General features: G+C 41.3%; 1 protein-coding gene across 5 annotated transcripts in view; it reads right to left on the bottom strand.

Moving 5' to 3' along the window:
• grm8a (glutamate receptor, metabotropic 8a) overlaps nucleotides 1–24,933 on the bottom strand; it is a 205,696-nt gene that overhangs the window by 22,104 nt on the left and 158,659 nt on the right. For all 5 annotated transcript variants that reach the window (XM_029462254.1, XM_029462253.1, XM_029462256.1 and 2 more), the window contains exons 6-9: nucleotides 21,960–22,160; nucleotides 5,401–5,540; nucleotides 2,975–3,121; nucleotides 947–1,368 (exon numbers count right to left, since the gene is read on the bottom strand). In XM_029462254.1, the coding sequence (XP_029318114.1) occupies nucleotides 947–1,368; nucleotides 2,975–3,121; nucleotides 5,401–5,540; nucleotides 21,960–22,160 (910 nt within the window). The remainder of the gene's footprint in view (nucleotides 1–946; nucleotides 1,369–2,974; nucleotides 3,122–5,400; nucleotides 5,541–21,959; nucleotides 22,161–24,933) is intronic.

The following is a 24,933-nucleotide window of genomic DNA, read 5'->3' as shown; positions in this document are numbered from 1 at the left end:
TTAACAAATACATTTTTAAAAACTCAAAACTCCTTGGTCATCATCTGAAAACAAGGCCGTTTTTCACAGTAGCTAAAGGTTGATAGAAGTGTTCTACTCAACAGCATATTATATTCCTATACATGTAGCCACACAGACACACACACATGCCGGATCATCTAGGACGCCAGCGAGACAAAAATGGGGGCAAACAACGTAAGCTATAATTTCCACTCACACCTGTAGTGATAAACAAACTGATGTTTCAAGCCCCCAGGCTCAAAGGCTGCTTAGTGCCTGACTACCTGGAGGCAAAACACACACTGAAGCCTGAGAAGAGCCTTCAAATATTGCCTCACATCATTTCATAGTGCCCTTGCTCAATTCTGTGTACTTGTATGTTCTTATTTTCTTTCACGTTCAACAGTAAAAGCAACACGCGCACCCAATTAAAGAATGACTTTAAACACCGGAAAAGGAAACAACTTTTCCTTGAATTTGGAAAATCCTAATTAGCATTAAAAACAATGTATGAGTAATAGCGGTACAATAACACTAACTCTTACAGACGGATGGTACTGAGACAGATGACCATCTGGATAGCAGGGACAGGGACCTGAGCACTATTAAATGCTGCATTAACATTTTAGCCACTTAGTTGATGCTCTCTCCCAGAGTCACTCACAATGAGAGCAAACAGCACAATGGGTGAGTGTGAGTTCACGACTCTCATAAATAATGGATGAAAAATAAATGATGAATAATGATTGCGAGCAGCTTAGTAAAGGAAGAAGTGGAGGTTAGGTGTTCTTGCGAATACACACATCCGAGTGCGCTGAAAAACACACTTACAGCGACCTTCAGTGCCACTACACTCGTCCCAATCTACATGTACTGAACACCCACAGGGCGAAAGGAGAGTGTGTGTGTGTGTGTGTGTGTAATGATAGGCAGGTGTCATCTTCACCTGGGTGCCGTTACAGACTTCTTCCCTTGTTCAAAGATGCGATGTATCCTGTTGGTCTTGGTGAGCAGCGCTGCGTAGCTGAAACACATCCCCAAGCCCAAGAAAATCCTCCTGAATGAACACACCCCCACGTCGGGGGTCGCGATCATCAGGAACGTTATGGCGTAGCACAGGAAGATCCCCGTGAGCAGCACGTAGCTCATCTCCCGGCCCGACGCTCGCACGATCGGTGTGTCGTTGTGCCGGACGAACGTGACGATGACGAAAGAGGTGGCGATGATCCCCAGCATGGAGATGAAGACGGGGAAGATGGCCCAGGGGGAGTGCCACTCCAGCTTGATGATCGGGATGGGAACACAGCCGGTGCGGTTGACGTCAGGTCGCATCTCATATGGACAAAGCTCACAGGTGAACTCTGATGCCTGGGGGACGGACAGTTTTGATTATGTACGTTAAAAAAAACATTTTGCCGTAAATCTGTATAAAGCTCCACAGAAGATGCTTTTATCCAACCCAAACTCTCCACACAAATATGTAAATAGCTCCTATAGCTGTAACATTTATGCAAATATACTGTAAATCCCTAATGCTTTCACCCAAATGCAGCTCATTCGTTTACCAAGCAGTTGAGGCTGAGTTACTGTGTGTCAGCTACCTCTGCAAACTGACTCGTTAATGAGACAAAAAGCATACATTTGTACATTTGCCCTTTAGCTCACTCTCTCGCTTTTGCCATGTTGCTTTCTATTATACTAAAACCCAAATCTACAGTTAATGCGTCAAAGAGATTATTGATTTCACAGCAAACGCATGTATCTGCAAAATGAGATATTGATCACTCGCTCTGCCGTCTTGGCCGATATTTTCTTCTTCCCTTTATTGCTTTCTGAACGAGGGAACTCTTCGCACATATATACATGCTTGTTGGTGTAGTTTTTCTAACTTAATGAAAAGCATGCTAAATTGTCCAAACAGTGATGTAATTAACATGGAGGGTGCATCTTTATAATGTGTGATCAGACCCTTTTCTCTCTCAAATGATCTACTTCAATTTGGTATAATAGCATCGGTGGGGTTGTTCCTGCATGTGTGAATCCAAATTGGGCCATTTAAGTGGCTCTTCTTGATTATCTGAAATAAGTTGAAAGAGAAAACCCTAACCCAGGGGGGCAGAACTGTACTGTAGAGTTAGAGAAGATGCATTTTTCATGTTATCAAAGTGCTGTTATGGCAAACAATTCCTGTAGTTAATGTGTTGTTAAAGCCTTCCAACAAATGGGACTGATTGTGGCTTTAATTGATAAGCAGCTGCAGGAAGCTCAACCAGGGTTAGTATCTGGTAAAAAAAAAAAAAAAAAAAAAAAAAATCATCTCCATTTTTATTGACAGATGAATTTTTCCCAAGTGAGCTGGACAGGATAAGAGCTTCTGGAGGCTTTCCCAGCATTTAAAGAGAAACAATAAAAAGGCGATTTACGTCGTCTATCATTCTACAAAATCACTTTGCCATTGGCCGCCAGAATGCATCACCAGGATGTCTCACACTTGACTGGGACTTGTTTCCTTTCACACTTTCAAACAGGCAGTTTTAACAGTACGTGTGTTGTAAATATTTACAAAAATCCTCCACGATTGAGTAACAAAAGTGAATTATGTTTTAGGTGTATTTTGCTGCCTGCGACCTGTGAACCGTGTAATGCAAAAATGCAGACAGCAAACAGTTTGATGGAACATTTCCAGAGAAAGTATTTGGACTACATATAAATGTTAATAATCATCCATACACTGAGATACAATTTGCAATTTTATGCAAAGCCTGTAGAGTGCTATGAGACTACACATTGACTTAGATCCTGCGCCATGGTATGGCTCATTATGAGCTGCATGCTACACTTAAGTGTAACTGCTCTTGCTGTTAAGGGAAGCTTTTGTGAGACGAGCCTAAAGGTTCTCCACCCCAGGTGAATGGTGTACTTCCAGCTGAGCCAACAGCAAGTACTGGTGGCCTGCATTCCTCCGGAGGTCTACCTGATAGTGGTAGCCCTCGCAGCGCTCGCAGTGCCAGCAACACGGCACACCTTTGACCACTTTCTTCCTTTCGCCCGTACGGCATGGGGTGCTGCATACAGAGGGTGGGAGAGATGTGTCACCTTTCTTCCAACGCATGGCCTCCACCTAAGAGAGGATTGAAGAGGAGAGACAGAAGAAGAGATGGAAGAAAAGGAGTGGAGAGGAGAGAGGAGAGCATATGAAGAGGAGAAGAGAGGACCAAAAAGCAGTGAAGAGGAGAGATGAATGAAGAGAGGAGAGAGAAAAGGAACGAGAAGAGAGGTTTTCAAAATTGATTTTCAAAATCCCTTTATTGAACCATTGCAGGGAAATACCAGATCACATTGTCAGCTGAAGCCTGAAATACATCAGATCTAATCAGAAATATCAAACCAGGACTCCCCCATCAGCCCGTACGTGACTGAAGGCTTGCATATTGTCCATCAACTGATAATACGCCTATTGACCTTCAGCCTGGCCTGCAGCCGTCCCTCCAGAACCGGCGAGGAGACATTTAGACAGAAAGGTATGAGGGCTGTTCATTAGGGGCGAACGTAGATTTTTTTTATTTGGTTTTGTCTCAAGTGCAACAGAACTAAACCTGAAACTATTTTGTGTTTTCACAAAGCAAAAACAAAACTTCCCACCATCTTGTGGGATTATTACGCGTCACGATAGACTGGCATCCATCTGCTGAAGCTGACATTACTTTGTGTTAACGGTCCTTTAATACTCTCTGTACCTGCGGAAAGTGTGTCTTCGGGGTGACTTGGAGAGCAATTAGCACAAGCAGATCCTCTGATCATTTTCCTGAGCACTCCCGGGCACAAAGCTAACACCAGCAAGTCTGGAAGCCAGCAATCAGAACATAATCAGATCTGGCACAAATAGGCCATCTGTATTTCCTTCTGTGTGTGTGCACGTGTTGTTACTTGTGTGCGTTGTGTTTGTCTGTGCTTGTGTCACGCTGGTACTTATAGTGAATCCCTGAGCTTTCCCCATGTCTGGTATGTGTGCGATGTGTGTAATGATCCCCGGTCCCCGAGGTTCCTCTGTTGCAGAGGGGGCCGAGTAAAATGGAGCGTTACTGTTTTAAAACAGGCACACGATGTACTAGTGCAACAGAAAGTAGTTAGGAGGAAAGAAAAGTCTTCAACGAGCGAGAAAATGGGCTTGATTTGATCATTGAAACACGTATAGAAAACACACATACGCACCGATATTGGGTTACTGGCTGTTCATAACTTAGTGCTGCAAATATATCTGTCAGGAGAAATCATTTAATGATAAAAATAAATAAAAAGCATATTGCATGTGTGTGTGTGTGCAGGAGTGTAAATTGTTTAAAACTTTCTGAAACTGCCGTTGTTTTTCCCCTGTTTATTAAGTATTTTTACTCATTTTTTATTCATAGCCTGAACTGTTCCTGCAGAATGTTTTTCAAACACATTATTTTGCAACAATAACCATAAATTATGCAGCGCCCAAAACAACATAGACCTGGTCGTGAACTGCCGTTCCATTAATTACTTAAGACACATAAAAAGCTGCAATAATGAACATCAACTTGAGTATACGTGTCCAGGTACTGTACGTCCAACGAGACATTAACCATGAAGCTCGCAGGTTTGCACTTTATTCCCCCGTTCCTTTCTTTACACTGATGAAACATTCAGACAGTTTGTTGGTCATGAAAACTTCCCCCCTTGCTTTCATCACTACATCTGCCACGGTGCCTTCAAACCCAACTGGATTGTTAAACAAATCAAATGCATCTGTTAATTTGTCAACTGTCAAAGTGCCCAGTCATGTGTGTGTCCTTTGTGTTGCTGCCGTCTCTCTCTCTCGCTCTCTCTCAGTCAGCCAGGCCGTCCATCAGGCAGAAAGCATTTTGTGTCATCTGGCCTTTCTAATGAAGTCCTGGGTGGATTTATAACACCGTGCACACCGGCGTGCACAAGGAGTTTGTGTGTGCGTGCAAGTTAGTGACTGAGAAACTGAGACAATGGAATTCCGTGTTTTTGTGTAGATCTATATGATGTAGCACTATTTGTGACCTTGTGTGTGTCAGCGTCCGTATGTCCCTGCACTTCTCTGAAGAGAAGAAAAGATCCACACGTTCTTGTAAAAAATGCTCGATTTCCAGCTAACTTAGCAATAACTCAAACAAATCCAGCCAAGTGACAGGGGATTTTGAATTCCACGCTGCAGATTAAAGTGATGTTGAACTTTCATTCTGCCAAGGCATCTGAAATAAAATGCTTTCAAAGCTTTAATAAACCGCTCGAATCAAAATTTTGGATTACTGCAAAGGCATTCTTTCCTTCAATTGCAGATAGACAAATAGTGTGTGTGTGTGTGTGTGTGTGTGTGTGTGTGTGTGTGTGTGTGTGTGTGTGTCTCACTTTGAGATGAAGTTTATTGGTCCAGGAGCCGATGACTCTGTACTCTGCAGTGGACCTGTTGGTGGGCTGGTACTGGAATATGTCGTATCTTCCTGGAGCGTCTCCGTTCTCATTGAAAACCACCGGTGTACCGGCACTTCCTGGAACAAAGACGGAAGATGTTTAAAGGGTCAGTTAAAAGGAGGTTACATATGCCTTCAGTGAACATGTGGTGCATATTATGTTAACAAAAGAGACTAAGTTTGTCTTTGAGTATATTATTGAGCAAAAGGCTTTCAGATCAGGGCATACAGCACAAACGTGATGTGGTCTCATCTTTATACACCTCAGGTGACCGATAGGAGTCAAGACTTTGGGTAAGAGGAAACGTACCGCTGCGACTACTTAAGATCGGAGCTGGCCATTATCTGCTCGGCACAGCCTCACTTCCTCTTTAACGGTTGACTGCATTTTCCCACAATGAACACCTAAGGTCATCTTGAGGTCATACCTTCACACCGTACCATTTCACTAATGACTACGAGGCCATGGCAATAAGAAACAGGGCAGCCATTGTTACAATGCTTTTTTGAAAGACAAAAGGTTCAACTCAGCAGCATGATGACAAACACCACTGAGAATGTAGGCCAAACAAAACACTGGACACTTAGATATTAATGTGTTCATGTATGTGTGAGGAAACACAATTACATTTGAAAACTATACTATTAATACATTTGTATAAGTATGCTGTACACGTATATACTATGTATACTATATACAGGCAATGCCACATTAATGCCTGCAGAAGGATAAACAAATGCCATGCATGAGGTACATATACATTTAATGAATATGTCCTCAGGTGGTGTGTTAAGGAGTCCAGATAGGTGGAGTTGTAAAGTGGTGTGATTGAATATCCACATGCATAGATAAGTGTGTCCTCGAAGATTTAGTCTTCACACCAGCAATAAGGCTGAACACAAACCTTTTATCCCTCTCCCTCTTACTCGCCTTCTGTCTTTTATGGGTGCAATACAATCAAATCAGACTGCCGAATCTGGCGTAGCATAAAGGAAATCCCATTACAGTGAGCGTGCGGAAAAAAGCACTGCATTATGGAGATTCCACCTGTGCACTATAAGTCATTGATACGGCGGGATGATGCTGAGGATATATAAATACAGTTCCCCGTTTGAGGCAAAGCAAGGGAGAAACAGTTTGGCGACGAAGATTGCAAATTGACTGAGAGAATGAAAACAGAGACTGACGAAAGGAGAGTGTCAGGCAGAGGGAGGGAAGAAGAGAGCACAGGAAATATCAAGAGGAAAACATTTGTGTTTGAGATGAAAACAGAAAGTGAATTGAAAGAGAGAGAAGGAGGAGACGGATAAAAAAAACTAAAAAAGTAGAGATAAAGGAAAGTAATCACACAGACAGGAGAAAAAAAGGACAAAAGAGAAGTAAAGGCTATTTCACTGTCATCACAAGTAATGAGAGAGATATATATATATATAATAGATAAACGAGAGAGAGAATAAGCAAGAATGACGATGAGGTTTATTGAGAGAGACAGAGAAAGATGAATGGAGGAAGACTGAGTCGATGGAGAGACAGAAGTAGAGGTCTCAATCTCTCATTGTTATGAAAGCTCCTGCGAGAAGCAGTACATGTACAACTGTAACCATTATCCCTGCTCACACACACACACACTACTTGGATACCACCCGATGCAGTCCTTTTCCTCACCCTAGGAAGTAAAAAAAAACCTTAAAAGATTTGAACATATCATAGCATATGTTTGGTGTTTGCCAGGCAACAACACACACTACTGTTATCTCTTGTATACTGAGTTAGTGTGTTTGTAGTGTAGTAGGCACCAAGCGTTGACCTCCAGGTCTGAAAAGTGAAGCCAATGCAGAAGTGCCTTGAACCTGCATTATTTCTAATATGACTCTACTAGCTGCAAAAGTTTGATTGTATGGAAGTCTATGAGAAAATTAACCAACTTCTCACTTGATTTGTTACATAAATAAATGTTTTTCTCATATCGCTAGATTCAAGTCTTCATTTTTTAAATTGTCTTTCCAAGAAAGACGATAAAGCAGGGTATGCTTCAGGGCGTGGCTGCCTTGTGATTGACAGGTCACTACCAGGGTGTTGTCCGGTTTGTTTCCGTCTTAGACCTTTGACCCTTGACCCTTTCCCAGTGTGTTTTGAGTTCTTGAGTTTATGAGAGTTAATTGTTACATTGTATAAATATCTTCGGTTTGGTTATACTCCGACCTCTCGTGTCACTTCTGGTTCCAAAAAAACATGATAACGACAGCCAACAACCAAGATGGCGATCCAGTGACTACATCTACTTCCTTATATACAGTCTATAGTAGGAACACAGGATGACGTTATCAATGTCTTTACCCTTGACACCTTAGCGAGATATACGGCCGATGGATCATTAAGAGCGTCAAAAAGCCCACTGTATTGCTAATGAAGAGACCAGTAGACTACCTCGTCTCAGCCTGCATGTGCGCGAGTATCACTGCTGACCAAATCGCAAAAATGCATGCCGGTATAAACCGCAGGTTTGTGACCGAAACAGGAGAGTGAGATTGCGGTTTTATTGACATTTCTGCTGTTCAAATGAGTGCCGTGCATTTCTGTGTGTATCATTCATTTCCAACCTGTATTTCTTTTATTGGTAATGTGCTGTTGAATAACACATTGTTACAGCTTCAAATGGACAGAATAGAAGCATAAATCACATATGATAAAACAAAACAGATTATTTCGGCTGCAGTAAACTGCGTCAGCTTCCGTCACTGCTCCACCCGGTGGACAGATGAACTAGTGCAACTGATTTCCACGTAATGCGCCAGTCGGCCACGCGTTCTGTATCAACCTTTGTACACTCAATCCTTCACAAGATGCCTCCCCAACTTAATTTATTTATCTTCCCCAATCACTCCACCTCCCCTTCATCTCAATTCCTCTCTATCTCGCTATTTTGTCTTCCAGATATAAATAATATATATATTTTCTCCTTTTCCCTCATTTTGTGGAAAAGCAAAAATGTGTTTCTCTGTTTACATCAGCCGAGTAAGAAACAATTAGGCACAGGAAATATATTCATGCCCATTAAACTGAAAACTGCAACCACTAAATCGTCTCCATTTTCTTTCTTTGTGCCGTTCAGCATACTTCTTTTTAAATCTTCACGTCTTTCTTACTTTCTTCCATCTTGTTCCTACCTTACGACTACCGACTTTCACTTTTCATCTGGACCACATGTTTGTCATTCCATGTTTTTACTCTCCCTCCCATGTTCCATGCATTCCTCCCTTCCTTGCGCTAATTTATTTTATAAAATTAAAGAAAACAATAACGGGGAAACAATCAAAAAGGAACACAACCAAATAAAACGAGAGGCAATTTAGTTATTATCAAATTCATCCAAGATTATACAGGGCTCGCCAACAAAGTCCTGCCTTGGTTGACTGGTTTATTTGAGCTACTTGATTGGTTTGGAAAAAAAGAAAAAGAAAAATGTATTTCTATTTCTCACCCAGCATGTCATCTTTTCCTCACCACTCCCGACGGCTGACTACGTTCTAATTTTCCCTTTGCACCAATCATACCTCTTTAGAGCTTGTTAGGGATGCAGCAGCTGTTTGCAGCAGAGAAATGCTGGCAGGTACTTCACATTATGCAGCACAAAAGCAGACTGTTTGCTCTGAAAGCAGTGGTTACCTTGAGTAGAAAATGATTATTCAATCTTGTGGTGTTTGTAGCGGGGGTTTTTCCCCCCGGTTTCTGAGTAAGGTTGATGAAGACAGCAAGCTTTTAAAATCAGCAATTACCGCAAATGCACATACAATAGGCGTGACAGGAGCTGACAGTATCGAGCCAATGTGTTGGGAAAACAAGTAGCAGGCAACCCCTCATTAGTTCCGATATTGTTTCAGTTTAAGAAATGCATGGACAGGCTTACCGCTCTAATCAATTTCCATTTTTTTTTTTTTTTTTTTGGTTTATTTGAAACAGAAAAAGGCTCATGTCGGCTGAGAATATGTGCACGTGGAGTGGAGGTTTAGTGAGGCTCTTAAAGGCATTTCAAACTAACTAACATAAGATTTTTTTTAAATAACTTTTTTATTGGTTTATATTAAGAACATTTAAATCACTTTAAATGTCACAATCACTAAGCTGTGAATGTTGGGCGAGTGTCACTGCGCTGTGCGTCATAGGAGCGGTGACATCTCTGTCAAAATGTTTCTGCAATAACCGGCGCTTAATACTGTATTCAGTCAAGAAAACACATTGTTGCTCTTACACAAACAACAATACCTACACATTGGGTAACATCGCACTTTGATTTACCCCACGTCTACATTTGACAGGTGTCGTAAAATAAAGAGTGCAATGTGGTAATTCTGGTGTGTCGCTGCGAAGTGTGCTTCATTGACGTCGACAACATTTTACTCCCATAGGATGTTCTTTTGAGGAGAACTTTTCTTTGTGTAGCTTTTCATCCGATTCAAACTAATAATACATTATATTTTGTGTGCATTTCGATATACTGCACCATTTATTTTCTTCTTCATTATACCTCAAACAGATCACAAATCTTTTCTGGAACCGCAGATAATATATTCACCATTTAAATTATTGTTGTGAGGACAAAAGTTAATTTCTTCTTCTTCTCGTCTGCAAACATTTTGCATAACGTAAAGCATCCTGACACGGACGGTGCTGCAGAGAGCAGAAGTATGTTAACACAGTGCATTGTTCCACTTCCTCTATTTTAGGGAAATCACAGTGAAAATTTTGATTTCTTATGTGGGGGAGGTCAGGCTGCTTGAGCTCGGTGAGATTGGCATATACTTCTAGCTGAAGGGGAACGTGCATGTGTGTGTTTGGAAGTGCAAGACTTAGTTCAACTCCCAGGTTTCCTCACAGGAAAGACACCATGTTGCACAGGCACAAGTTCTGCTGAAGGGTCCCCGAGCAAGATACTGTTTCCTTCCCTGTAGAGTCGGGGGCTTTCCCTTTGGGGATCAACAATAGAATATCACCAGAAACGCACAACTCTCACAGCGTTCCTTTAGATTTGCAAGGGGGACTCTCACCTTTTTGCTAAAAAACGTACCAGGATATAATCTAATGAATGAAAGATTTCATGCAACGAAGTCAATGTGAATGTAAATCTAGCTGAAATAGACAGACAGAGACAAACTCACGGAAGGAGAACGAGTTAAAAAAGGAGTGAAATAGTCATACTGGCACAGGAAAGTAAGATGAAGAATTGATTCGCTTTGTTCAAATATGTTTAATGTCAGACACACCCATCTGAATGTTCCCGAGAGAGATAAGCCTCAACCTTTAGCCAGTTTAACGTCTACAGAGACGCAAAAGAAGATAGAAAAAAATGACAAATGGTGGAGAAACGTGAGTGACAGAGGAAAAAGGAGAGTAAGCAGGACTGTGGGAAAGCATCAAACCCCGTCTATCTGACATGCGGACACACAGGGATCGACTTAAAGGCACAGAAAATGAGGGAGAAAATGTGACTTTTATCACATTCCCGGCAAACTTTAAAGACTCCACACTTTCTTAGTTTGACAGGAAAAGGAAGGAGGATTGGGGGGGGATGGAGAGCTAGAGAATTACAGAAATGTGTCAGAATATCAATTAGCATAGGCGTTAAAACCTACCCAGCAGACCGAGATGGAAAGAGAGGGTACGAACAGAGAAGAGAGGTGCATAGAGAGAACAAGAGACCAGTTAGAGAGGAAGAAGCAGAAGGGGATGATATAAAAGCCCTCAGCCTTGCCTGGCTCACTTTAGAAACACTAAGGGTGAATAGAACAATCATATCAGAGACTAAATGTGTGTGACGTGGCGATACAAAGACGACAAAGCAGCATTCATTAATAAAACACGGGTGTGCGTTTTCGCCGAGAGGCTCCCATCTGTGCGGGAGAACGACGGACAGCGAAAGAAACACAAAGAGAGAATAAGAAAAATAACAGTAAGTAACAATGACGCCTGAACTCGTCATACAAAGAGAAGAAGTCATTTTCACAGTTGTCTTGAACGGAGGAGGTAACTGAAAACTGAGCAGCTGGTTAACTGGAGATCCCGTCGCCTATTCCTGCACTCTTTTCTCCTCCTTTCGGAATTTTCTATCACGTAAATTGACTCTTTTTGCAGTCTGTTTCCTCCGAGCCAGTTTTCACTGCTGGTTGTATTACTACCCTTATGGCCAACTCTCCCTCCTTCGACAGCAGCTGTTTCTCCTTCCTCTCCTATTCAACGCAGTTCTCTATCTCTCTCCATTTACCTCCTAGCCTCGTTTCATCTAACCACTTGCCATCTCAAAAACTACCCATTTTCTCCTGTCCTTTCTTATGAGCATGTACTCGAACGTTCTCTCCTCCTCCCCCTGTCGTTGCATCCCTCCCTCTAAAATCGTATCTTCTGAGCAGCTAGTGGAACAGGTAAAAAGAAACAACACATGCTTGAAGAGGATACAGATCTCACTGTCAATAAAAAATGAAGCACTGGCTAAATAGTGCAAGTGAGATTAAGATGGAGAGAGGGAGGGAGGGCCAGAACAAAGGAGAGATTGGAGGGGGTATTTACTGAGACACTACACATTTTACAAACCATAAAACACACAGGCGCACAGCAGAAGAAAGCTTTGTATGCAATCACCAGTAATTACAGAAAACTCATTTAAGGAGCCTCCATCTGTGTCATGATCTGCATTCACTGCAGTCTTTGAGGGGGAAAAAAGAAAAGAGAGAAGAGTAAAAAAACACAAGCGATAAAAACAGAGGGAGAGGGGCCACTATTAAGTTGATCAAAAGAGACAAAAACAGCCTGAACAGGGAATGGAAATACAATTTAGAGGGAACGAAAGCGAGGGAGAGGAGAAATAAACAAAACGAGAAACAAGGATGTGCATTACCAGACTTGGCAGAGGAACAAGGGAGAAGGAGAGAGAGAGCCTGAACAGTCTTATTACACTAGTTTCAGTCCGGAGATATAGTCCTAAATGATATCACACATATAGTATGTCTGGTGGCAAATATGTTAGCTTATGTGACTGCAAGCATCAGAGATATAGGAATAACTTCCCAGCTTTTTAAAACTCATATATGGGTACTGGTCGCACGCACGGCCGGGGCGAAAGTGCACTGCTGTAAAGGAATAGGGTGCGCTGGATTTATAACACAAGACAAAACAAAGGAAATTAATTATTTTAGCTCAATTATCTTGTTTTCATAATGGTTGGAAGCCAAAATCGTTATTGGAAATAAAATGTGAATAATCGGCCGGCCCTCAGCTCAAATTGGTTCTCAGAGATAACTGTACGAGTACACACACACACACACACACACACACACACACACACACACACACACCTTTGTACTGTAAGTCAATATATCCATAACCCTCCACTGTTCAGTATTCATTTCTTATCACCGATGTCCTTCTTCACCCTTCACTTTGTCCTGCCTCATCTGTCCATCGCAGCACTATAGTAAGTCATGTGTGTTATAGCATCAGGCTGGTTGGTGTTTGAGAGTTTGCCTGCACAATTGCTGTCTGTCATAAGATTAGTTGTGCTTGTACTTTTCTGTCTCCACTGCTGACAGACTCACATTTTATCCGGTTAAATCTAATCTCCAACAACACATTCATGACAAAATATATATATTTTGTGTCAAAAAAAAGCTGCACAGATGTGGGATTTAGTGGCGTCTTGGGATGTGCAATAACAAATTATTATTCCCGTCTCTCATTTCCTCAAACTCAAATGCTAGGTTGTTTTTGTGTCTGTGTGGATACATGTCTCCTGTATTCATGTTGGCTTTCTGTTTGAATCTCCCCATTTGTATTCTTATCTGAAATTACATTTCAGCAAATGAGCCCGTTGCAGAAATGGGCCGGTTGCAGTGGCAAGAGGTACTGTAGAACAACGAGAAGATAAGGAGAAGAGTAAGAGAAAAGGATTACGGGCTATATATATATATATATATATATATATATATATATATATACACTCAAAATGAGCTGTCACTATATTGACAATATATGTTCTAACTTTCTATCAAAATCCAACTTCAGCTAACAGTGGACATGAAATAAGCAAGGTGATACCACCTGTACAAGGTTGGACAATATGTCGATAATCTCTCTGCTCGTGAGTGAGCAGCAGGCAGTAAATAGGAGATTATTTGCGAGTCTGAGGAGTTATGTTCGTGTCCGTGTGTGCCAGAGGGACACAGAAGACCTGCATGAAATATTGTAATATCCAAATATCCACATTGTAATGTACGAGACATCTGGTATTTGTGTTATTGTTACATTGTGAGACAGTTTGACATTCAGTGGAAATATTCGCTTTCTCGCCAAGAGCTTGTTGAGAGTTCGATACGACTGTCAAGTATGAAGCTAGAGCCGGGACGTGATTAGTTTGGCTAAGCGTGAAGCCTGGAAGCAGAAAGAACAAGTTAGCTTGGCTTTCTCTAAGCCTCTTCACCAGATGCATCTACACTAAGCAACTCCCTCTAAAACCACAAAGCTTTTTTCTACATTGCCATTTTTGTGCAGATTAAATGTTAATCAGTGACCTTTAGATATTTGATATGCATGTTTTTAAACTCATTACCACTCCACCGTTCTTTAAGCTAAACTAAGCTCCTCTCACCTCCTCTTAACAGACATGTGATATGTGATGTTTTCATCTCAATCTAAAAAGTTATCGTCTATCAATGTATCTGCCAATTTGTTCTCATTGATTAATCGTTTTGTGGGTTAGGGTTAGGGTTGGGTTAGGGTTCAAAGGAACGAGGCCTGCAATAATTTCACACAGCTCAAAGTAATGTATGTGGACAGCTTGTTTATTCGATGAACAGTCGAAAACCCAAAGATATTCACTGTCCTATTATGTAAGACTCACATTTAAGAATGTGGAACCTGTAAAAATGTGCCATTTTGCTTGAAGAAATAACGTTAATTGATTATCAAAATCACAGCCTATAAAGCAAAGGTGTCAAACATATGGCCAGAGCCTTCAGCTATCAAGCTCCTCTCCAGTGGAACCAGCTTCCAGTTTGTGTTCGGGAGGCAGACACACTCTCCACATTTAAGAGTAGGCTAAAGACTTTCCTTTTTGATAAAGCTTATAGTTAGGGCTGGCTCAGGTTTGCCCTGGATCAGCCCCTAGTTATGCTGCTATAGGCTTAGACTGCCGGGGGACACCTCCCTGCTCTCTTCCTTCTCTTCCTCTCCCTCTCTTCTTCTCCCTCTCTATCTGTATGCATTTATGTAAATGTATGTTACTAACTCATCATCCGGGGTATCATCCCTGGAGTGTCTGTCTCTCATGTGGCAGGTTGCCTCTGATAAAGTTTACGTCAGGATCATGAATCGTGGCTGCGCCTGCTGCCCTGGTCCTGCTGGACACCGGGAAGCCTTTTTGACATTTTCCTGGATTCATCCAAACTTTCTCTTTTTCAACACAACATCATTCTCTGCCAAATGTTGTATTTGTATTATGTTGTTTATCCTGTACACACGACATCTATTACAGTCTGTGCGTCCTGGGAGAGGGATCCCTCCTCAGTCTCTCCCTGAGGTTTCTTCCATTTTTCCCCCTTTAATTTTGGGGTTTCTTTTAGGAAGTTTTTCCTTGTGCGATGCGAGGGTCTAAGGACAGAGGGTGTCGTAACCTGTACAGTCTGTAAAGCACACTGAGACAAATGTATAATTTGTGATATTGTGCTATACAAATAAATTTGATTTGATTTGATATGGGATGACTTTGCAAAGTGTAATTACAGAGAAGACATTAACTGCAATCTTTCAATAAAAGTAACTTAACTTTCTGCCTTAATAGTTCCCGCTTTGGTTTGTATGGTGTGGTGTGTCAGGGTTACTACACAGATGTGGAAATGAATGTATATTTAAAATAAGTTGTTTTGATCATAAAGTTAAATATTATATTGATACCTGTGATGAAATGTGTTGTGCCTTCGCAGATACACTGATCTGTAAATTGTAATGCACATGTAAATGATAAACTGAGGCATAATATTGTTGAAATTGCACTCATCAGGTTGTTCATAAAGTTTTGTAAAAAGATAATTCATTAAATTATGATATATAATTATGATGTTATTATGATGTTACTGGTCCGGCCCACTTGAGATCACATTGGGCTGTATGTGGCCCCTGAACTAAAATGAGTTTGACACCCCTGCTATAAAGCCTATTTCTCGAAATGTCAAACTATTCCTTTAGCTCCGTGTTGTCCTGTTTGGTAAAGACCCCCCATTACAGTTGACTTTTCCATGACTGATTCTGCGTGTCACCGTAGCCCTCGGCTAACCGTGTCACTCGGTTTGTCACTCCGCCCGGTTCTCAAGCCAGGACTATTATTACCATTTCAATAGAGCCAATCACACAGTACAGGTGCTGCCACTCAATCACGCAGGTTGTCGTGCTTGTTTCTATTCGGCTGTCGGACAACAGCTCGACACAATAACAATGATTGCCGGGTTGAATTGAGGGCTGGGAATGCTCCTCGCTAACAAAAGCTAACTATTATATTTGAGATGTTACATTGAAACCTTGGGTAACTATGTCATACCTGTTACACTCAACACCTGCATTTTGTGATTTGGCTCTAACACAAAGTAAGAAAAGAGATTTGACAGCAATATAAAGCCATTATTGTGCAAAGACTTAGACAAAGAATTTGTTTTTAGAACAAAACTCCATTATTCTTGGACTTATGTTCGGCATCAGTCAGATATCTCCCTCCTCTGACACATTTCAGATGACACTGACACGTTCTTTCTCTCTCCATCTTCTCCTTCCCGAGGTTGCCCTGACCCAGGAAAGTTTAGCGTCGAGTTCCTACACCTATTACTTCTCTATTTGTCCGTCTCCTCTGCTACCTTTCTCTCAAGATAGTTCACTTAACGTTTCTAAGAGTCTGTCTGTCTCTCCCATCTCTTTCCATCTGAACTTTATATGGTGTATTTATATGCCTTCTGACAGTTTCTCGCTTCTTGTGGTTATGATGTGTTGTAGGAAACTTTTCCTTCCAAGAAATAAAGGAAAGTCAAGGTATCCAGCGTATCAATTGTATCCATATCTAGTGTTAAGGTAGATGTCGTGTTTGTAACCAGGATAACTCGGGAATAACTAGTGAAGCTTTGTGGTTTTACACCCCAGAGATAAGGGAGTCATCGATGTGCCTGAAGTGTAGAAAATCCACACGATAAAAGGCCTGTGGGCGGAAAGTCCCAGAAATACCAGTGTCAGCAAAAAAAGCCTTGCCATGGGGGTGAGATCATCCCAGCTGTGATACCCTTATTTAGAAAGTGCAACGATAGTCAGTCTATCTTCAGCCAGCTTGGGTATTTCTCTGTTTTTGAAGAATAAACTCTATTGTATCAAACTCTGATCGTCTCCGGAGAATTATTTTGAACCCGTTAAGACTCCAATAGCTGCTCAGCTGTACTGAAGACCGTGTTGGTGAAGAAGTCCAGACTTACATTCTGGACATCACTCCTCCAACAGATACCCTGGTAAAGTCTGATGTATCCCAGTCAGCACATCCTCTCAGCCTCTCTCCATCTCTTCCCTTTGCACTTTACTTAACTAGTCCTCAAGCATCACTCCATCTTACGCTTACTATGCCATTTCTCTTTCTTTGCCAAATGGAAACATTGTAGATGCCTGCTATCATTTTGTTTCATTCTACCCTGAGCTGTTATTAGCAAAGTTCATCTTGCTTTTATCTCTCTACCTCAACACAACCTCTCTTTTCTTTTTGCACTTGCTTGCCTGAATCCCTCTCCATTGCACCTGCACCTCTCCCTCCATATGTTCTTCCACCCAAGGGCATCTCCACTCCCATAACCACCCCCTCTTTCTTCTTCACTCCATCTTCCTCTCTCCATCATTAATGTTTGGTCAAGTTCATCATCTTCGAGCAAGTTACTCCACTAGCGCTCTCCCTCTGTCTCCGTCTCTCTGAGATCGTTATGAGTGAGCTTCATCATCCCCTACTTCCATCTCCCTAAGGTTGCACAAGCAGGCACAGAGTGCATCATCTCAAAGTCAAGCCTCTCTAATTAGTGCAAGTCAGTTCCCATGGTGATGTCCATCTTGTCTCCCGGCAGGAGATATAACCTGGCAGCGATAAGCTCACAAAAGGAAACACACACACACACACACACACACACACACACACACACACACACACACACACACACACACACTTGTGTGAAAGAGGCAGCTGTCACCGTCTTTGCTTTCCCTTTCTGACTGTACATACCAGCCCATCCAAAACTACAACATACAATATCACAGTCTAATTATCCTCAACTGCTCAGTCTGAAAAATGGTAATCATGATCAACGAGAGTAAAAGCACAGAAGTGGTATTTGATTTGTTAGAAATGGAATACCAAATGGGACTTGGTATTGAGGCGGACTTAAACTTTAGATCGTCGAATGACCAAGTTGTGAAAACACGATGTAAACTTTGTCGCGTCTGTGCGACACTTAAAAAAGGGAAAGTTTGCCACATTTCAAGCAGCTATCTTTGCAATGTGGGTTATGTATGCAAATTAATGGTGATTGCTTTCCTCCATGTTGCTTGCGCCTTGAGCTCCCTGCCAGGTGACGCAAAACGTGTCAGGCAGATGAGCCTGTGTTTCCTGTGAACTACTCTAAAAAGGAATCTAAAATGCCATTAAGTTATTTTAGAATATAAATACACTCACAATGTAACAGTAAACACTACTACTAATTAATGTAGAACAAAGTGAGATAATGAAGTCTCCATAAAGGAGGTTGTGTTACTTGCTTCTGAGATTCTATTGAGAAATTTGGGTCGTGTTGAAATTCAAAATTTGACACTCCGCTCAAAGTTTTAAAGAAAAAAAGGGAGAAGACACAAGAGCGAATGAGTCGGGACGGAAAAGTAAGAAGACGGAGAGAGGGATGGTGAAAGGGAGACAATAGAGAGGACGAGGTAGAAAAGTGTGAAGGGACAAAGGACAGGGAAAGAAAGGAAAGGATAGTACGGCAGCAAAAAAAAGAAAAAGAAAAAGAGTGATGGAGCGGCTTACAATGTACTTACAACCAACAAAGCCAGGAGAATGTAAATAGGCCAAGTTAATGCGTGTGTGTGTGTGTGTGTGTGTGTGTGTGTGTGTGTGTGTGTGTGTGTGTGTGTGTGTGTGTGTGTGTGTGTGTGTTGGTTCAACAGACTACAGTTACTATTCTGAACAAGAAAATGACATTCTACCAAACAAATAGTACAACACAAACACACAATTGGATGAAATAGTTTCTTTTAGTGTGTGTGTGTGTGTGTGTGTGTGTGTGTGTGTGCGTGCGTGCGTGTACTTTACTTCGGGATTTCATTGTCTGTGTCGTTCCATTTAGCTTTCTGAGCTATTGGCAATATGTAGTTTGTTTCACATTTTTATTAACTTCTTTGAAAGTACTTTGTGTTTTAGAAAACCATTTCAGATTTGTTTTAAAACGCACTAAGGTTGGTGTTGATCATGCAGATATGATCACATCTTTTCATGTAGTGTAGTAGTCATTGATCTGATCTGAAAATAAAGCTTATTTTTGTCAAAAATTTTAAAATACAATTTTTGTTTCTAGTTTCAGTCTCTTCATGCTTTTTGTATGTGCATACATGTGTGTGTTGGCTTGGGTAAGCCAATAAAAAATAAAAAGAGAAGATATATAACTTCCAATATTTCTGACAATATGCTAAATTATTATAAATATTTAAATATGTTTTGTTATTGTATGTTTTTTGGTAAAAACATTTTTTTGACCATACGAGACAGAAGCTGCGGTTGCTTGCATGCAACACTGTTTGTATATATTATTGAACGCTGAATAATACTTCTGCAGGAAAAATATCTCTTACAGTCATGGGGGATTAAACCTTTCCAACAAGGAGGCCACACTAATTGTGAAGGGTTCTCAGGATTAATCAAAGTTTTTGAACTTCGTAGTAACTTTAAACAACAAGGAATATCAAATCAAGTTATATAAAGAGGAGGATTGTTTTTGGTTGGAGGGGATGTCCACCTTGAAATCCAAGGGTTGAACTCTCCCAAATGACTTGGTACTTGGTACAGATCCAACAGGAGAATCGTTGCTTTAACAACTCGAAATTATCTCCTCTGTCTTGTTCTCTTGGTGTAGCTGCTCTGAAGGTGAATTGGTACGGTTCCAGAAAGAGCAGAGAGAAGGAGACTCCATGCTTCAGCGACTCTTAACTTATTCCCCGCCTCTCCGTTTATGTGCCACAAACACACAAAGTGAGACAGAGTAACCTCCATCTTTGCCCCTTTTTCTTCTTTAGTGTTATCAATGTCATGTCGAACCCTAAACAGATCAATAACAAAAGTACTTTTAATTGGAACACACACGTATACTCAGGCATTTACACATAAAGTAGCCGGCTTAAAAGCTTTAAATCTTGCAGGCAGAAAATAAGCCAGATAAGAGGAACTGCAACAGAAAGCCCCCCAACAAAGTCCATCAACCAAGGCCTTCTAAACAAAGAAAGGTCAAAGAAAAACTCTCCAAGTTAAGGTTTCTTAGAAGACGTGGAAGATATTCCATCTGAACTTTGATAACTGCCATTAGAACATGACATATAGGTGACAGTAAAATACAAGCTGTTTTGTGACTTAATCTGTTTTAAAGCTTAGGTTCCCTTTTACATTTGACTGTAAATCTTCATGTCAAAGCACTGTAGTGAAAAAACTAAATTATGAAGGTATTAAACCCCCCCCCCCCCCCCACTGTATTTCTGCAGCAGATTGTAATCACTTTTATTTCACATGTTTTATCGCTATGCAAACAAATGAACTCACACCCATAAACAAAACTAGTTTTTGGGTGCTGGAAAAACAATAATTCAAGGCCAAATTGTGCAACAACAAAAAACTCAAAGATAAAACCTTTTTTTTTTTAGTGTTTCCAGAAATCAAAGAAAAGCCAAGTGACGCTATGGGAAGAGACTCATGAGGGACCGCATTACAAAGCTCGCTGGTACAGTAGATATGAACAGAAGAGTCAGAACATTTCAACTATTGGGTTTAGATACTTTGAGTTTTCACATACACTGTAACTGCTGATCCAGCTGATCCAGCAGTGCCAATGCATCCGAGTGCAACTGTGCATTGTTCACGTGAGCGAAAGTAGTATGGGGTTATAACACATACATATTGGTGCGATAAAGCAGCACACTGTCTGACTACACATACATCTATAAAGGAACAGACATTTATGGACATGTCATACAGATGGACACTAAAAATGCCAGCAGCTAGATATGCATTACAATACAAAACGATGATGTAGGTGATGCTTTTAACTGGAACTTTCCGCAGAGCCAATCTGAAGTTGTCACGGGCAGATTAAACATTAGCAATGGCAGGTGTTTGTTTGATAACATCAAACCATTATGCCTATATCTTTCAGCTCTATCTAATCTAGTTTTTCTTTTTATGTCCTCTCAAAATACTGCAAGGGAGAGTTGTGGTGCATTTCGTGTAGGGCACCTTTCAGTAAGCGAGAAGGGGTGATTCATCGGGGTATAAAGTTGGTGACCTTGTGCTTATGGGATGATTTCTCTACCCTCTAGGCCAGCAATAACAGAGAAACACACCTGGGCAAAACCCTGCAGTTGCATTGCGAAAGAGCAATCAGTGCCTGCCTGTGAATGGGTTTTGGACACGTCTAGCGATGACAGACAGATATCACAGGTAACAACCAACGCATTCTGCACACATTCCCGCACAGACACATTCATGCAATTTAAATGTTGCCTTTAAAAACTAAATCAGACAAACATCTCACAATAAGACCCCCTTTTCTCCAACTCTCTAGCCCATATGTATTCCACACAACACTTGAAGGAGGAACACAGGAAATGAAAAGGCAAACAGAAAAGCAGGTACAGGCGCATCGGGCCGGGGAAACTGGATTAATTAGAGGAAGTTTAAATGAGGTGTCTGATACTATTTAGATGAAAATGTGTATATATATTTCACCCGCTCAGCGGTGGAGGAAGTCGTGGAGAGGGAGGGGAAATAAAAGAATCAGCACTACAGGTTCACAGTGGTACAAGAACACATGAGCACAATATAAGCCCATAATATACTTGGAGAAAGCGGCGAGATTAACTTCATTTTGAAGGTGAAACGAACGCCACATGACATGTTTTTATGATAGGGATTAGACAAATTAGAAGTGGAGCCGGGCTTAGCATTGTTAAAATATAAATCCAGAGCTATTGCTCTGTCTGGAAGGACTGAGTACAGCTGCAAGACACTGGGGGAAAAGAGAAGACATGAAGGGCAGGATGATGTGAAGGGTGATAAGGTCAGATGGATGTTGGGGATCTGGCAGAAGTGAATTTTGCTTCGTAAGACGTTATGTCCGCCGTGTGTGAGTCTGTGCGAGTCTGCATTCATGTCTGCATGTGTCCACACCCAAGAGGGTTTAACTCACCGTTGAAGTTGACAGCACGAATATAGCTGAGCAGCTCTTTGCCGTCGATGTTGGCCATGCGAGGGCAGAGGCCCGGGTATCCGTAGCAGAGCTCCCGGTGCATGCGGTGCAGAGCGTGAGCCATGGCGTACACCGCATCCATCACAAACTGAACCTTGCCCTCTTGTTCGTAAGTGGAATCACGACCAACCTTTTCTAAACCTGAGGAGGAGAAGAGAAAGGGGTTAGAAGGGAAGCGAGGGAGCCATTTTGAAATGAAACACCATCACCAAACACATTGTGCGCCAAGTAACTGCATAGAACAGTCTGGAATGTAAACAATCAAGCAATGAAAGAAAGGAATGGGTGTAATAGAGAGGAAAGGATACATATAATAACAGAGAGAGACCAACTGTAGGTAGAGTTTGACTGAAGGAGAGGTGAAAGAAAAAAAGAGGTCGAAGAAAAATTGGGGTGAAGCAAAGAAAAACTTTAAATGGGTAAAGAAGGAGATGAAAACACTCGTTGACCATCAGACAGGTAGCAGGGCACTCAGCCTGACAATGACAAATAACGCCTTTCAGTCCATTCTCACCATGGCAGCGAAGTAGCAAAAGAAAGAACAACATGTTCTTTCTTTATATCTTCTGAACCACTCATAATGGAATTTCCTTGTATGAGGAAAAGGGTAAGAAGTGTCCAGAGAAGACAGAATTTATATCTTCCTCTTTCTGACTCATGCCACATAGCTGTGTGTTGAGAACTACCTGTATACTGCAGTTAAATTATATACATATAAATACGTATAAAGTGCTTCTAGCGTTTCTGTCCTTTCTTCTAAAGCTACGTGGCTTATCTTATTACTGCAGCCTAATTAATTACTGCAGAGTCATGTTTAAGCTCATTAATTGGCGATGAAACAAATGCAAATTGTGGCCATGTGTGTGTGTGTGTGTGTGTGTGCATGCATGGTGCACATGCGTACACATATTGAGCCACTCACTCTTTCTCTGAGAAACAGAGACACACGCATACACAAACATGCAAATAACCTTCGAGTTGCAATTCATAGAGAGGGTCTTATGTAATGACTCATTAGCATAACGAGCTAATGGAAAAAAGATCAGAGTGAAAATAAAACCTTCTTGATGCATGAAGATGGAAATTAGTAATTGATAACGGCGTTCATTTTCTCTGTTTTTCATCAAAAAGTTGAAGGAGTGGAACTACATAGGAAGTCCAAATCCATGACGTTTCTTTTTTCCCTATTTAACTCTGTTGTTGCTCCATCCTTCTCTCTTCTCTTTCTCCTCTCCTTCCGTGTGTCATGTTCTCATATTATGTCCTTCGCTCCTCTGTCTTGTTCCCCTCCCTTCTGTCTTTGCAGAGGCTTTATTCACCCATTTCTTACAAGTAGCAGTCACCTTCAGGCAACAAAAAACTGAATCAAAACACGTCTGGGCTGAGCTGAATTAAGACCAGAGGCCCCTCAATCAACGAGAATCCATGAGGAATTAATGGGGTCCTGAGAATGAAATCCAATCCACAGTTATAGACGTCTGTCGGCTGCTTTGTATGCATCTCTGTATTTGTTGTTGGTGGCGATAGTGATGTGTGTGTGTGTGTGTGTGTGTGTGTGTGTGTGTGTGTGTGTGTGTGTGTGTCAGAGCCCCAGTGGGAAGTGAGTCAGCATTGTCTCCAACCAAGCAGCTGATCACTATGTTGGATTAATCATCTCCTCTCAATCCCAGGATAACAGAGATGAACAGTAGCTTTTAGTTTGCGTGTGTATGGCGGAGAGAGAAAAGGCAGACAGATATTTAATGTGCGAGTCCGAGAGAGGGATAGAGAGCAATCGATAGCCTAACGCTCTCATATTACCGTCTCTGTCTGTCAGATTGCTGCCTGGACCCTGTTTTTCAATCCTTCGGGGGTTAACACGACACTTATTCTGCTTCAGCACCCTGTTTGTCATTCCTGTTTGCACTCTCACACACGCTGGTGCCCAGTAAAAAAAAAAAAAGCACAGCGTTCTCTTTCCAGCCCATCCAAAGATTCAAATCTGTAACTAATTCCCTTCGTGGCTGCACATTACAGGCTGGAACTTGTGCGGCTGCTTGTAGCTTGTAGGTCAGCTGTAGTGAACCAGCAGGCCATGGGTTGCGCTGAACTTAAGAGTAAACGCTACAGGTAAACAGGATAGCATTTTAACTGATAGATATCATTACAATTCCCCAGTTGATAACTTGCATTAAGACTGTTGTTTTATTACAAGTAAAAACGGAGGGAATTTTAGATATCTCTTTATCCATCATTTAGAAAATACCGCCATAACATGTTGACATGTTTTTATGAACAAAATGTAATCTAAATCATCTCTTCTGAGTATAGATACTGTAGGAGTCAAACTGAATTGTATTATACAATTCTATACATTGTTTTCAAGACTGCAGGTGAATAGGGTAAAATCTTTAACTAATAGATATCATGATGACATTTCCCCAGTTGATGACTTATATTAAGACAATAGCTTTTTGCATTATAAGTCTTTTTTTAAATGCTATGTTTAAATATGCAAATGAGGCAGTTTCTAATGCAAACTTTTGGTGAGTGAGTTGAGGAGAAATCTACAGACACAAATAGACAAAGTTAGTAAAATAAACACCGAAATATGTAGTTTTATTTTCCCCTAGTCTGAATGAAGACATGTTAGCACAATAGCTCCATGAAAAACAATGTTTTTGCCTGCAGTGCCTCTCCTTAAGGCAGCAGACTGAGACAGTGGGGTCAAACATCTTAGTCATTTCCAAGTACCAGGCATCATTAGAAAAGCAGCTGCATAAATCATAGTAACCTTTGTTTAGGTAGCGAAGACATGCACCTGTTGGCCAACAACATGCTCAACATTCACATTTACACACCTCGGTGAACACCTGAGAGAAGCTTTTCTCATTAGCGTCTGAAGTTCTGGCCACAAGCCTCGTTTTCTAACCTC

The sequence above is a fragment of the Cottoperca gobio genome, chromosome 23 (genome assembly GCF_900634415.1).
Source record: "Cottoperca gobio chromosome 23, fCotGob3.1, whole genome shotgun sequence".
NCBI classification, from domain to species: Eukaryota; Metazoa; Chordata; class Actinopteri; order Perciformes; family Bovichtidae; genus Cottoperca; species Cottoperca gobio.
Note: the sequence above shows the minus strand (reverse complement) of the source record. Positions and strands in the feature narration are given on the sequence as shown.